Source organism: Schistocerca americana, chromosome 5 (genome assembly GCF_021461395.2).
Source record: "Schistocerca americana isolate TAMUIC-IGC-003095 chromosome 5, iqSchAmer2.1, whole genome shotgun sequence".
NCBI lineage: Eukaryota > Metazoa > Arthropoda > Insecta > Orthoptera > Acrididae > Schistocerca > Schistocerca americana.
Window position 1 is genome coordinate 32,614,742 of NC_060123.1, and position 16,327 is coordinate 32,631,068.

General features: G+C 46.7%; 1 protein-coding gene across 1 annotated transcript in view; it reads right to left on the reverse strand.

The window, feature by feature from the left end:
- LOC124615623 overlaps positions 1-16,327 on the reverse strand; it is a 459,371-nt gene that overhangs the window by 15,190 nt on the left and 427,854 nt on the right. Inside the window, exon 3 of the mRNA XM_047143628.1 lies at positions 9,474-9,651. Within this exon, the coding sequence (XP_046999584.1) occupies positions 9,474-9,651 (178 nt within the window). The remainder of the gene's footprint in view (positions 1-9,473; positions 9,652-16,327) is intronic.

Below are 16,327 nucleotides of genomic sequence, written 5' to 3' on the forward strand. Positions count from 1 at the left end.
CGTAGGAATGAGTATACCTCCGTAAAAATGCCGTCAATGTACTGGTAATACGTTTAAAACTGACGACTTTGTAGTTAACGTTTCACTTCGGGTCACTACGAGGATTATAACCAAGGAAATTGCGACAGAACTATTGCAAGGATTAGCGCAAAGGAAAAGGACCTTGAAACCTGAAATAAAAAAATAAAAAAACACGCACCACGAAGGAATTAGCCGAATGGGACGGAAATGATAGATATGATGTTAATGTACAGACAAACAAATGATTATAATTTCAGAAAAACTGAAAGATTTATTCAAGAGAAAGAGCTTTACAAATTGAGCAACTAGTAACGCGTTGGTCCACCTCCAGCCCTTACGTAAGCAGTTATTCGGTTTGGCATTGATTGACAGAGTTGTTGGATGTCCTCCTGAGGGACATCGTGCCAAATACTGTTCAGTTCGCGCGCTACGTCGTCAAAATCCCGAGCTGCTTGGAGGGCCTTCCCTATAGTACTCCAATCGTTCTCAGTTAAGGAGACATTCGGCGACCTTGCTGGCTAATACAGTGTTTGGCAAGCACGAAGGCAAGCAGTACAAACTCTAGTCATGTGCGGGCGGGCGTTATCTTGCCCAAATGTAAGCCCAAGATGGCTTGCCACAAAGGGTAACAAAACGGGCCGTAGAATATCGTCGACGTACCGCTGTGCTGTTAGATTCCTGTGGTTGACAACCAAAGACGCAGTGCTGTGAAAAGAAATGGCGCCTCAGGCTGTCACTCCTGGTTATCAGGTCTCATGGCGAGCGACAGTCAGGTTCGTACCCAACTGCTGTCCGGGACGTCTCGCCGGTCAGCTGGTCAGCGGGGCTCATTTCGAAGTAGGAATCATCACTGAATACAACTGTATTCCAGTCAGTGAGGTTCCTAGCCGAAGACGTGTCTCGAGACGACCCATACAGCGGTCGACTCAAACAAGCCGGTTGGAGTAATCGGGGAATCGCTCGACATTTGATCAGGAGCAAAGCCACTATTCTACGATGTTGGTAGGGATGGGTGGAACCATGGCCGAACACAAGGTCGTGAAGGAAGCAGCCGAGTTAGAGAGACGAGAGAACGTGAGGACGTGAGGACCGAGCACTTGTCAGAGAGGCAGAGCCCAGGATTCATCAGTATGATCAATTTGACGTGCAACTGGTGCGTCAGAGACCACAGGGGTCATTAATAGGAGGCTTACAGAAAGGGGGCCGAGATCATGCTGCCCCTTGCGTCAACTACCATCGACATCTGTACACCAACAAGCCCATTTGCAGTGGTGATGGGCGCATTCGGCCTGGAATCTCATTGGCTGGAGTAGTTTTCAGTGGTGAGTTCCGCTCGAATCGAGCCCAGATGACCAGCCGCGGATGGCTTTGAAATGAAATGGCAGCCCACACCATCACTCATGCTTGTTGGGCCACATGGCGGGTGACAGTCGGGCTGGTATCACACACTTGTCCGGTGCATCTCCAGACACGTCTTTTCTGGTCATCGGGGCTGATTTCGAAGCGCGATCATCAGCGAAGACTTCTCTGGAGGCGCCTCAGACAGCGATGGGGTACCAAACTGACTGTCGCCCGCCGTAAGACCTGACAAACATGAACAATGGTCTGGAGTGCTATATCTTTTCATAGCAGGACCCCTTTGGTTATCATTCGTGGCACCCTTACAGCACATCGGTACGTCGTCGATATTCTGCACCCCGTTTTGTTGCCCTTCGTGGCAAGTCACCCTGGGCTTATATCCAGCAAGATAACGACCGCCTGCACAGGCGAGACATTCTGCTGCTTGTCTTCGTGTTTGCCAAACCCTACCTTGGCCAACAAGATCGCTGGATCTCAGCTCAATTGAGATCATTTGGAGCATTATGGGGAGGGCCCTACAATCAGCTTCCAATTTTGACCATCTAACGCACCAGTTGGACAGAAATTGGCAGGATGGCCCTCAGGAAGTCATACAACACCTGCATCAATCAGTGCCAAACCGAATAACTGCTTACATAGCAGTCAGAGGTAGATCAAAGCGTAACTGACTTGCTCCTGAGCCGTGGTAAAAAATTTGCTGTTTTGAAGAGCGGGCCGCAGCGCGTTGTGCGAAGCAGTCGCCCTCCGTTTCTGGCGGTGGCGCCGCTGTGGCAATCGCAGCTTTGGTGTCTCCCTCTGGTGGGAAAGCGGAAAGGTTGCCCGTTCACGTGCATTTAAGGGGCGCTATGAGCTCTGTAGAGGAGAGTCGGTCAGTCGAGGCGAGTCCAGTCAGTTGGTCAGCCGGCTCAGTGTGGGGCAGTCAGTGTGTCTGTCGTCGGAGCGCGAGTATGTCTGTCATTTGGATCAAACTTTAAGTCAGAAAATGAGTCTTGCCACTCCGCCAGTAACAGAACTAGTGGCCGCCCGGTCGGGGCTGAGTTGCTGCATCAGAGTCTGCGCGATAGGCCGCCAGTCTGCTCGATTTGCTCGGGCAACGGTCATTGGCGGTTGGATCGGTCGGTTGGTTGGTCGCGCAGTGAGACACGAGATGACTTGTTCGCCTTGAGCGTCGGCACATGTGAGGTCGCCACGTGAGTCCAGTGGGCAGCGCCGTATAGAAAGGGGTAGTGGTTTCGCGGCCGACACGAGAGCAACAGGAGTCAAACCACGACATCAGTCTGGCCGGTGCGAGCTGCGACGCCCTGAGACGGGAGATCGGCGCGTCCGTTGAAGCGCCTGGCAGCGGACGGTTCGGGAGAGCGATTTGGGGGTGCTGCGCCAGGTCTTCGCCAGCAATCGCAGTGTATTAGAAGCGATTGGAGATATGTTGTTTCATTTACTTGTTAAATTCTACTTGTTTTCTTGGTGAGGTCACCAGCCGCTTTGTTTTGGGGTCGTCCCACCATTCTTCTCCATTTGCCCACCCGCGGGAAGGTGGTTATTGTGACTTGGGTGGTCCGTTTTTCCATTGTGGAAATGGGGAGGTTTAGAGCAATCTGCGGGACGGGTTGTTTAGTAACCCCCCCCCCCCCCCTGTCAATCTGCCATCCGTTAATAACTGCCTCTGTCATGTTTGTCGGATTCGGTGTTAACGAATTTATAGAATTAAGGTAAGGGCCGAATTCCTGAAATATGTTTTTATCTGGCCTATCATCTTGCGAGGCGGTATATGTGTAATGTAGAGCATGTTGTTCACTTTATGTAAGTCTGAATTCATGGGTTTTATTTAAATAGTCGTTTTTGTAAAGTTGCCACCCATCCACCGTAAGAGCCCTTTTAAAAACAAATTGCACTTTTGGTGGAAAATAAGTTCTTAGTGTGAGTGTTTGTACCATTTCCATACCTCTTACGGGGGCATAGTTAATGTGTTTGTGTGAGTTGTTAAAATTTTTAGTTTAAAGTAATCTGGTGTGTTGCTGATTTGCACCTGTGTAGTTTTTCAGAGGTCGTTGTGAGCGGTCGTGACTACGGCCGTGTTGAAAGGGAGCGGCAAGCTTCTCAGCTCATACTGTAACAAAAAAAATTTTTATTCTGCCTCTGAATAATTGTAACTTGATATTTCGAGTGTGCTTTCTGCTTATAATTTTAAAGCTGTTTTGAAAAGACTTTAGGAATAAAATTCACATTTGTTAAATTGTAATTTGATATTTCGAGGGTGCTTTTTTGCTTATAAATTTTAAATCTGTTTTGAAAAGGCTTTTATGAATAAAATTTCCATTGGTTGAAATTTAATTTCTTTTCATCAGTTACTCCTTGGCAACTACTTTCACGCTCACATAGTGTGTTAATGTTCTTGATGGATCGCTGGTAAATAAAGTAAATTCTTTAAGAAAAGATTTTGAAAGTAAATTTTCACGGTTCAGGTCCGTTTGTGAAGCTCTTCCTGTGGAGAAATCATCCAGTTTTTCTGAAATTATAATAGTTTGTTTGTCTCCACATGTGAGTCACATCTACCGATTTACGTCCCTTTCGGATAATTCCTTCGTGATACGTCTTTTTTGTTTTAGAGTGTATAGCCGCTAATGTGAAAAGTGGGAATAATCAGTGAACAGCTGCGACAGACTTGGTTTTTCGCAGTCAGTTTTGTGGCTATCGTCTTGGACGTGAGGACAGCAGAGCGTGCTGACGACTTAACGGGATAGGAAGTGAAGAGGTAGGGGAAGGGGGGCGGGCGTTCGGCGGAGCGTGTGATAATAAAACGCCTTCCTTGCCGAACTGCAGTAGGCAGCTGGCCGGCCGACGATATTACTCATCTTACAGGCCCGATTTAGGGAACGTGAGTCGGCACTCGCGCCCTCAAAGAGGCCCTGTGTAGCCGCCGCCCGCGGGCGGAAGCACAAACGCCGCTGTTCACCCCGCCACGCCGCGCACCAGCCGGCTTGGTCCAGCTCACTGTGCTGACAAGGAGAAGCGTCTGGCTGCGGTACGACGCTCTCCTCGAAAGTCCAACGTGCTGCAGTCGGCGAATTCTGCAGCGGAAAACTACAGTCATGGGAATAAGTATTCATACAGTAGGTGGTGACAAACTACAATGGTGTGTCGGGATGGTAAATCACCCACAGCGCCGATACGAATAAGTGCGATGATGTAGCGTCAGATAACCATGTTCCTGGTAATGAAGCTTCCCGTATGCCATGAATCTATTCTGGGAAAATACGTTACACTCCGCACGGTCTACGACAGGGCAAAATGTATTCATACAGCGGACTACTTTCAACCAAACAAACGGCTGACGCAGCACCGGAGTGCATGCCACACTTGTGTAGTCGTGTGGCGGCCGTGAAGCAACAGCACGCCTGACGTGGGTACCGTGGAACAGCAGAGTGGGCCAGGGGAAGGAAACGACCATCGAGGAACGAAACATCGTTGTCGCCCAATATCTTCAAAAAATGGCTGTGAGCACTATGAGACTTAACATCTGAGGCCATCATCTCCTAGAACTTAGAACTGCTTGAACCTAACTAATCTAAGGACATCACACACATCCATGCCCGAGGCAAGATTCGAAACTGCGACCGTAGCGGTCGCGCGGTTCCGCGGCCGGCCCAATATCTTCAACACAAGTCGTATGCCGAAATTGCGAACATCATAGGACGCAGCCGAGAGACTGTGCAATCGCCGCGCGGGATTAGCCGTGCGGTCTGAGACGCTGTAGTCATGGGCTGTGCGGCTGGCCCCGGCGGAGGTTCGAGTCCGCTCTCGGGCATGGGTGTGAGTGTTTGTCCTTAGGATAATTTAGGCTAAGTAGTGTGTAAGCTTAGGGACTGATGACCTTAGCAGTTAAGTGCAGTAAGATTTCACACACATTTGAACATTTTTTGACTGTGCAATCTCTCATTAAGAGATATACGGACAGACATGTAGTAATAAACAGTGAACGAGACGGTCGCCCACAAAAGCTTACAACAAGAGAGACCAGAATGCTACTAAGAATCATCTAGAAAAACCCGAAAACGACAGCGTCGGCACTATCCGCATATGAACATGACCATTTCCGAAAGGACATCACTCCAAGGGCAGTTCGTACCATTCTAAATCGTTCGGACTTGAGAGCCAGGGTCCCGAGACGAAAGCACTACATCAGCAAAAAGAACAGCAAGTGGCGGATGGAATTCGCGAAACAGCATGTATCCAAGACAGCAGACTTCTGGGATACTGTATTGTTTAGTGATGAAAGAAAATTTAATATCGTGCACAATGATGGTAGTAGGATCTTGGTCTGGAGAAGACCGAATACAGACCCCGACCGAAACAACATTCAACCCACGGTGAAGCACGGAGGTGGTTGAGTGATGGTATGGAGCTGTATGTCAGCCTCCGGTGTCGGAAAATTAGTGTTTGTGGAAGGTACCCTGGACATATTTGTGTATGTGAACATTCTCAAACAGAACGTACAACAGAGTGTTCACACCTTGGGTCTTCCTAGAAATTCTTACTTCCAACAGGACAATGATCCCAAACATACGGCGCGAATTGTCCGGCTGTGGTTGCTCTACATCACTCCACACACTCTTAAAACACAAGCTCAGAGTCCGGACCTGAATTCCCTCGAACACTTGTGGAGAGAGCTGCAAACACGAGTGAGAAAACACGACATCCGTAGTAAGGCCTCTTTGAAAGACACTCTCCTTCGAGAATCGGGAGGTATCACGTCGGAAACTACAAGAAAATTGGTCCATTCCATGCCACGGAGGTTGTGAGAAGTAATGCATAGGAAGGTTGTCCATACGAAGTATTAAACACGTTCTGGCTTTGTTAGAAGTGTCATTTTCTGTTGGTATATGAATACTTAATTCGCAGCGCAGTAGAGAACTTGGCAGACGTTTTTGTATTTTGTTTTGTAAAGGCTTGTTCATCCCTGTTCTACATATCACCATAGCTGCATTTGCGACTGGCCAACGTCTATAGTGCATATCCAATTAGTGTTTTTGGTTTCTTATTGTCAATAAAGGCAGGTTAGTTTTCCACGCTCTAGTGTATGAATACTTATTTCCATTACTGTATATCCCCCTGCTCTGATGGTGCGTCCCACGATTGTAGAGCCTGGCTGTCGCAAGACACCCCAGCCAATCAGTCAATCACCAGCGTAATCACATAACGTAAATGGAATCAGCTTGCTGTGAACGACATCACTGCAGCCATGTATTGTCTGAAATCCACCACATTTCCATGCTACAAAAAGAAAAAATTATATCCGAATGGCCAAACAACAGCCTGTATCGAAATTTACGAACTCAATTTACTTCACAAGGATGCACGAAGGAAAGAAGAAAGATTAGGGTTTTGCATCGCATCGATGAAGACGTCATAGGAGATGGATCACAAGCTCAGATAGCAAGAAATGGACGATGTACCTAAGAAAGGAACCATCATGATAAAAATGAAACGAGAGTGTGGCATCGTTGGCCTGGAAGTTCGGCCGCCGAGTTCAAGTCTTATTTCAGTCGACGACACATTGGGCGACTTGCGTGCCGGTGATGAGGATGAAATGATGATGAGGACAACAACAACACCCAGTCCACGAGTGGAGAAAATCTCCAAACAGGCCGGGAATCGAACGCGGACCTGCTGCATGGGAGGCAAGCACGTTACCACTCGTTTGTAAAGGTCGCTTGGAGCGTTCAGCAGTTATTAGTTTCCCGTGACTGTTGTAAGTATATTGTTAACTGTTTTTAAGAACTTCTACCGTTTTTGTGATATTTATAACATGAAAGTCTTAATAAATGCGTTTCGATGCCGCAAGGAAGCTAATATGTTTGGATTTATCGCACTATGAAACATCGAATCATTTAAAATTATGAAGTATTTCAAAATGGCCGTCTTTCATACCAGACACGTATTGTACAGCAGGATGGAAGTCCGCCGCTTGATACCTTATAGGCGGGGGGTGGGGCGGGGGGGGGGGGGGGGGGAGGAAACCCTACTATTCTCCGCTGCTGGTCGGCCCTTTCTCAACGCACGTGCACCGCCTGGAAGGCCCGTTTTCGGACCCCACCCTCACGATGCATTTTAAAAATTCTCTCTGGCGGATTTCTCGATCATATGCATTGTGTTATAACAAGGACCGTGGAGCATTGCTGAGAGTGGTTACAAAAAATCGCATGAAATCAGCGGAAATAATCAGTCGCGAGTTCCAAAGCGCAACCAGCAGGCCAACTAGAACAATGACTGTGTGTAGAGAGTTAAAAAAGAAAAGGGTAGAATGCTGGAATATCTACTCATAAGTTACAGACTCCTGTAGTCAATACTAAGTGATGCTTGAGGAGTCAATAACTGGGCAAGCAACAGTTCTACTACAGTACTGGCCGTTAAAATTATTACACCACGAAGATGACGTGGTACAGGCGGGAAATTTAACAAACAGGAAGGACATGCTGTGATATGCAGATGATTACCTTTTCAGAGCAGTCACACAAGGTTGTCGCCGGTGGCAACACCTACAACGTGCTCACATGAGGAAAGTTTCCAACCGATTTCTTATACACAAACAGCAGTTGACCGACGTTGCCTGGTGAAACGTTGTTGTGATGCCTCGTGTAAGGAGGAGAAATGCGTACCATCACGTTCCCGACTTTGATAAAGGTCGGATTGTAGACTATCGCGATTGCGGTTTATCGTATCGCGACATTCCTGCTCGCGTTGGTCGAGATCCAATGACTGGTAGCAGAATATGGAATCGGTGGGTTCAGGAGGGTAATACGGAACGCCTGCTGGATCCCAACAGCCTCGTATCACTAGCAGTCGACATGACAGACATCTTATCCGCATGGCTGTAACGAATCGTGCAGCCACGTCTCGATCCCTGAGTCAACAGATGGGGACGTTTGCAAGACAACAACCATCTGCACGAACAGTTCGACGACGTTTCCAGCAGCATGGCCTATCAGCTCGGAGACCATGGCTACGGTTATCCTTGACGCTGCATCACAGACAGGAGCGCCTGCGATGGTGTACTCAACGACGAACCTGGGTGCACGAATGGCAAAACGTCACTTTTTCGGATGAATCCAGGTTCTGTTTACAGCATCATGATGGTCGCATCCGTGTTTGGTGACATCGCGTTGAACGCACATTGGAAGCGTGTATTCGTCATCGTCATACTGGCGTATCACCCGGCGTGATGGTATGGGGTGCCATTGGTTACACGTCTCGGTCACCTCTTGTTCGCATTGGCGGCACTTTGAACAGTGATCGTTACATTTGAGATGTGTTACGACCCGTGGCACTACCCTTCATCATTCGATCCATGTGAAATCCTACATCTCAGCAGGATAATGCACGACGGCATGTTGCAGGTCCTGTACGGGCCTTTCTGGATACAGGAAATGTTCGACTGCTGCCCTGGCCAGCACATTTTCCAGATCTCTCACCAACTGAAAACGTCTGGTCAATGGTGGCCGAGCAACTGGCTCGTCACAATACGCCAGTCACTGCTTTGATGACCTGTGGTATCGTGCTGAAGCTGCATGGGCAGCTGTACCTGTACAAGCCATCTAAGCTCTCTTTGACTCAATGCCCAAGCGTATCAAGGCCGTTATTACGACCAGAGGTGGTTGTTCTGGGTACTGATTTTTCAGGATCTACGCACCCAAATTGCGTGAAAATGTAATCACATGTCAGTTCTAGTATAATATATTTGTCTAATGAATACCCGTTCATCATCTGCATTTCTTCTTGCTGTAGCAATTTAAATGGCCAGTAATGTATCTCGGCAACCTCTTTAAGCGATGCACTGGAGTGCAGAAAAACATTTCTCTTGCAAAGACCGGAGGGAATTTTTTTCTTGGAAACAGACGTACGAGCAGAGATGAAAACACAGCTGCGTGGTATTATTTGTACAAGCATAGACCACCTGGACAAGACCCTAATGGAGACGTTTTGTTGTGAGTGACTACATCTACGTCTACAGTCACGCTTGCTCAGCGAGATGCGACCGCACGCTGTGTTCTAGAGAGAGCTTGTACCCCTGGTGGCGGCGCTGTGGCTGCCCTTACCGGCCTTGCGGACTGTGACCTCCATGGTGAGGTAGAAGAGGTTGGGGTCCCGGTGGCGCATGCGGTACTTGTTGAGCAGCGCGGTCACCACCTCGCGGCACGTCGTCTGGAACGTGATGCTCAGCGTCTTGTACTCGATGTCCGGCCGCAGGCAGCGCGCGTACACTTTGATCGTGGTCTGCAACAGAGAGGAGGAGGCGCGGCCAGTCAGAAGCAGGTATACACCGACACTTTTCAAAACAAACAAACACAGTACTTGAGGCCCATAGCCCATGCGTGAACAACAAAGATAATACGTATTAGCGAAATATTTTACGGGATAATGCTGGACCAGCCTTTAAACATAGATTATTAACTTCCACGAGCAATGCTCTTACTAACTTATTCAGGCACTCCTTGAGATATAACTCTAGGCTTCCAAGGACACCATGGGACCTGTTGATCATGGGTTTCGATGAGTCTTAGGTACGTTGTAAAGGGACGTGTCATGAGTAACTGGCTAGCGGCGTTTCCTGCGACGGCTCCGAGTTTCCGACAAAATCGATTTTTTTTTCATTATACGCTACTGGTCATTAAAATTGCTACACCACGAAGATTACGTTCTACAGACGCGAAATTTAACCAACAGGAAGAAGATGCTGTGATATGCAAATGATTAGCTTATCAGAGCAGTCACACAAGGTTGGCGCCGGTGGCGACACCTACAACGTTCTGACATGAGGAAAGTTTACAACCGACTTCTCATACACAAACAGCAGTTGACCGGCGTTGCCTGGTAAAACGTAGTTGTGATGCCTCGTGAAAGGAGGAGAAATGCGTACCATCACGTTTCAGACTTTGATAAAGGTCGTATTGTAGCCTATCGCGATTGCGGTTTGTCGTATCGCGACATTGCTGCTCGCGTTGGTCGATATCAAATGACTGTTAGCAGAATATGGAATCGGTGAGTTCAGTAGGGTAATACGGAACGCCGTGCTGGATCCCAACGGCTTCGTATCACTAGCAGTCGAGATGACACGCATCTTATCCGCATGACTGTAGCGGATCGTGCAGCCACGTCTCGATCCCTGAGTCAGCAGATGGGGACGTTTACAAGACAACAACAATCTGCACGAACAGTTCGACGACGTTTGCAGCAGCATGGACTATCAGCTCGGAGACCATGGCTGCGTTTACCCTTGACGCTGCATCACATACAGGAGCGCCTGCGATGGTGTATTCAAAGACGAACCTGGGTGCGCCAATGGCAAAACGTCATTTTTTCGGATGAATCCAGGTTCTGTTTACAGCATCATGATGGTCGCACCCGTGTTTGGCGACATCGCGTTGAATGCACATTGGAAGCGTGTATTCGTCATCGCCATACTGGCGTATCACCCGGCGTGATGGTATGGGGTGCCACTGGTTACACGTCTCGGTCACCTCTTGTTCGCATTGACGGCACTTTGAACAGAGGATGTTACATTTCAGATGTGTTACGACCCGTGGCTCTACCGTTAATTCGATCCCAGCGAAACCCTACATTTCAGCAGGATAACGCACGACCGCATGTTGCATGTCCCGTACGGACATTTCTGGATACAGAAAATGTTCGACTGCTGCCCTGGCCAGCACATTCTCCAGCTTTCTCATCAACTGAAAACGTCTGGTCAATGGTTTCCGAGCAACTGGCTCGTTACAACACGGCAGTCACTACTCTTGATGAACTGTGGTATCGTGTTGCAGCTACATGCGCAGCTTTACCTGTACACGCCATCCAAGCTCTGTTTGACTCAATGCCCAGGCGTATCAAGGCCGTTATTACGGCCTGGGGTGGTTGTTCTGGGTACTGATTTCTCAGGATCTATGCACCCAAATTGCATGAAAATGTAATCACATGTCAGTTCTAGTGTAATATATTTGTCCAATGAATACCCGTTTATCATCTCCATTTCCTCTTGGTGTAACCATTTTAATGGCCAGTAGTGTAGATTCTTGGGGAGGGCAGACTGCGCAGATAAATCTTTGTAGATGAAAGACAGGCATGAACCTGCACCGTAAAAATCGTCCCACCGAAATGTATTTCACTTTTCTATCCCTGTGGTCTATAGTTTTACAGGCAGATAAAAATTTACACGAAAAAAAATCATAATACTCCCAACTTGCTTAAGAGTAATAGCGAAATTGTTTCCAGGGATGGTTCAATAAAAATACATTCTTTAATTCTGCATCACTTAGCGCACCTGCTTTCACAGAAATGATCAGATACGCATGGTTCTCATCGAACCTGACCATAGAAAGAACAGTCTCTTTGAACAAACTGTGCTCCTCGGTATAGCTTCTGGAAACTCTGGTGTCTGCAAGGTAGTACCTTTCATTAAATGTGCTTGGTGTTCAACGAATGTGTGTTTCGGTTGCTTCTACGACAGGTACCGTTCTGAATCCTGTTCTAGTACAGAAAGCTATGCAAGCGATAGCGAGTACGACGAATCTGTCATCTTCTCTGTAACAAACGGAATACACCTTTGAAGAAAGTTTGCTGTAGTGATTGATTTATAAACGAAATTGCTACGGTGAAAGTTACTACTTTTGAATAATTTTGTATGACATATACTATTTAATGATATTCTATACAGTGAAAAATTGAAAAAAGTACACAAGTAGGCTCTGTACCGATACAACGAGCGTGGTAACCGTGGACTTTAGCCGGTGCGCTACGATCGCTTGATCGAAACGTAACTAACGTTACGGGTATAGGAGATATACATAAAACTTCAGCGTCGATTTTCTCGGAACTTAGGGGCTGTCGCATGAAAAGATGCTAGCCAGGTATTCAGCACTTGTTTCTCAGCAGTATACCAAAGACTCATCGAAATCTGTGATTAACAGGTGTGATGCTCCCCTTGTTAGAGTAAAGCTTTGTAGAAGTCTGGAAAAACAGTCAGTGGAAACCTCGAGCTTTCAGTCGGACCGTGAGGTTTGTATGGGTAGTTCAGCTGGACATCGCCTGTGAAACCAAAGCGGGTTCAGGTTGGAGGAAGATTTGCGTTGTTGATGTTCTCTGGCACCCAGTTTTTGCGTCAGAAAGCAGCTCCGCGCAGATGCACCACGTCATGAGTGGAATCTCTGTCATGCCTAATACTCTCAAACAGGAAAATAATGTAACGTTAGGAAAACTTCGCTTGTTGGATTTCTGAGAAACTGCAGGGAAAGAAAAAAATCACGTTATGAAAACAAAGCGACTATTTATTACTGCAACAGTGGTTCTGCGAATAACCGCTCTTTCAGCGTGCAATAGTGCTGCTAATTTTTCTTCTTCTCTCATGATAAAAGTACTGGATACCTGCGTCGGAAACCGAGGTCGCTAACGGACGCCTGCGCGAAGGTGGTAAACTCGGAGGTAGTCGCTTCAAACTCTGACGGTGGAAGAAATTTTCATCGCCAATATCTGGCCACCAAGGGTAAGAGAAGTTGTGGCATGAAGATCCTAATCACCAGACTTTTTGCCAATGTCTTAGATTAAATTCCAAACCAACTGTAATTTTTCATGAAATGAGGGTATGAGATACTTGATGTGGTCCGTTCTTTCAGATGGGGATGTTGACCTCTGCAGCCCTATTTGTATTCTTCGAGAGGAGAAGACCATCTGCCGGTGCTGGGTTTCGCTCTCCCCCCTCCCCCCCCCCCTCCACATACACACATCTATTACACTATAGTACACTCAACAGATCCACACCACGACGAGAGGGCCTATTGTGTGCGTAGCCAGAGAACCGTTTCCGATTGGGATGCTGAACCACCCCAAGGGGTCTTCCCGCCAACAACGATATTCGACGCTTTCTTACTGCATTGATATGAACTTTGCCGACCAACTTATATATAAATTGAGTGACTTAACATTTAAAAAGAGCCGGCCGAAGTGGCCGTGCAGTTAAAGGCGCTGCGGTCTGGAACCGCAAGACCGCTACGGTCGCAGGTTCGAATCCTGCCTCGGGCATGGATGTTTGTGATGTCCTTAGGTTAGTTAGGTTTAAGTAGTTCTAAGTTCTAGGGGACTAATGACCTAAGCAGTTGAGTCCCATAGTGCTCAGAGCCATTTAAAAAGACGCAGTCTCTAAGCACATTACAGAATGACGGTTTTCTCCAAGAGACGTCTGTGAAACATTCATTGATCATATCCTTTCATGCTTTATGGATGGTGTGCCGTTCATAATTCATAGGCTTGTTGTTTCACCGATTGCCATCAATATTAAGAACGACATAGCAAGTCATATGAAGAACTCATTTCGTGAGCGTTCCGTCGTCACTCTCGTGGGTCTGATAATTGTGTTTATTGCAGCTGTTGAAGCTATTCATCAGTCTCCTAGATCATGATGATCTTCATTTAGAACGGCCGATTTAAACGAACAGTTATCCACAGTAATGTAATTGATATGGGACAGTACTGTAACAACAGTAAACGTGAGGTGCTACAGATTCTATTTTTCGCACATTTTTAAAATAAGTTTTCGTTATTTGTTCCAGTGCAAATTATATCGTAGTCAGCATAAGGTCTATGGCGTATTTTTATCAAAATCCATCTGGTATAGCCCTAAAGATACTACACTTCCAGCACTTCAGTATCTAATTACTCCATATCGTCTCACAGCAGAGCATCTATGAGCAGCTTCTGAAAATTTGTCAGCAAATATTAAGAACGTATTTACATTTGTCAGTAGCGTTGATTTTCACATACAAGTGCGAACGTATATGAGTATGTGCTAAGAAGCTCACCAGGGTCACAGATACAAAACAAAACCGAAGTGCCCTTGTCAGAACGCAGTTTACTTCGTACTAGTAAAATTCATCACTATTGCCGTCATTTCGGACACTGTCATCTACAGGCATAAAAAATATTGACAACTGACCGTCAGTCATGCATAGTGGGTGGAGAATGAAAATAATGGATTTTGCAACTTGCCATTTCATTTCATAGAAGGTTGTTATCTTCGGCACTCTTACAGCACAGTGGATCGTCGACAATATTCTTTTCGTTGCCCTTCATGGCAAGCCATCATGGGCTTACAATCGGGCCAGATAATGCCCACCCTCACACGGCGAGAATTTCTTCTGCTTGTCTTCGTTCTTGCCAAACCCTGCCTTCACCAGCAAAGTCGCCGGATCTCTCACCAGTTGAGAACTTTTCGAGCAGGACCCTCCAACCAGCGCGAGATTTTGGAGATCTAAGGCTCCAGTTGGACATAATCTGGCACGATATCCCTCAGGAGGACATCCAACAAATCTACCAATCAATGCCGAGTGGAATAACTGCTTGCGTAATGGCAGAGGTGGACCAACATGCCATTGGCTTTCTCAATTTGTGACGCTCTTTCTCTTGAATAAATCATTGAATTTTTGTGAAATTTTCGTCACTTGTTTGTCTGTGGATGTACATCACGTCTACTGATTTCCGTCCTATTCGGATAATTTATTTGTGGTGTGTCTTTTTTCTTTTGTCTTACAGCGTATTTTGTTCTCAGACATGTACTGATGCTGCAGGCAGTGCTAGAATAAAAACTAAATTGTGAAAATCTCTTATACTGTAACAGCCTGTAATCCGCAGTACACCGAGACGCTTGCCGATTCGTTTACCTGTGTGTCTCCAGCTTGCACACGTGTTCATCCATAATGCATGCAGCTGTTCGCCGGGAGAAAAGCCTCGTTCACCGGAAAGTAAAAACGGAATTTGCGACATTCATCTTTGTGCGAGCCATAAATCTAGTGACAATAACGCAGGTGTTCTGCAGTCTGTTATTTGCACTAACCGTCGGAGCGCATTAGTTAAAGGAACTCAGTAACAATACCCTCCTCGTAAAATTGGTATTTTCAAGTAGCCTAAAGTGGAGGTATTGACAACGCACAGGGCTCTCCTCGAAATTTATAAACGCACCTCATCATTATATGTTCTGTAGGAACGTTCAGTCGCTAACTAGCTGGTCTGAGTCGATCCTAACTCATCTCTATGTTCACAAACAAAAACTCTAATCTTTCTGCTATATATCTGATTAAAAGTATCCAGACATCTACTGGCGGATGTTAATATTGGGTGTTTCCACGATTCGCATATACGACGGTTTGAACTATTGGTTGATTGGTTGATTTGCGAGGAGGGGACCAAACCGCTAGGTCGTCAGTGTCGGATTAGGGAAGGATGGGGAATGAAGTCGACCATGCCCTTTCAAAGGAACCGTCCCGGCATTTGCCTGAAGCGATTGAGGTACATCACGGAAAATCTAAATCAGTATGACCGGACACGCGTTTGAACCGTCTTCCTTCCCAATGCAAGTCCAGTGTGCTAACCACTGCGCTACCTCGCTCGGTGTTTGAACTCTGCTAGGAACACTTTCAATTGGGTGTCTGAATGTCTGTGGAGGAATTGGGGCCCATTCTTCCTAAAGAGCGAAAACCAGAGAAGGTAGCGATGTTGGACGTTGCTATCAGGAGCGGAGACGACGTTCAAACCCATCCCAAATGTCTTCCATTGGGCTCTGGCCGGGGCTCTGAACTGGATAGTCTATTTCAGGAATGTTATTGTTCACAAAACCATTACCTCACTAATGCTGCTTGATGGCAGGGTGCATGTCATGGTGACACAGACAATCATCGTCTTCGAAGTGTTACTCTACTGTACACAGTACACAACGCTGTAAAATGTATTAATATCTTTTCCGCATTTAGCCTTTTCTTACGATATTCAAATGACGACAAACAGCCCCATTTCATAATACCACGTCCTCCGTGCTTCATTGCTGGCACTACACGTGATGGCAAGTAAGGTTTTTTAGGCATTCACCAAACTCAAACACTACCGTCGAATTTCTGCAAGGTATTGCATG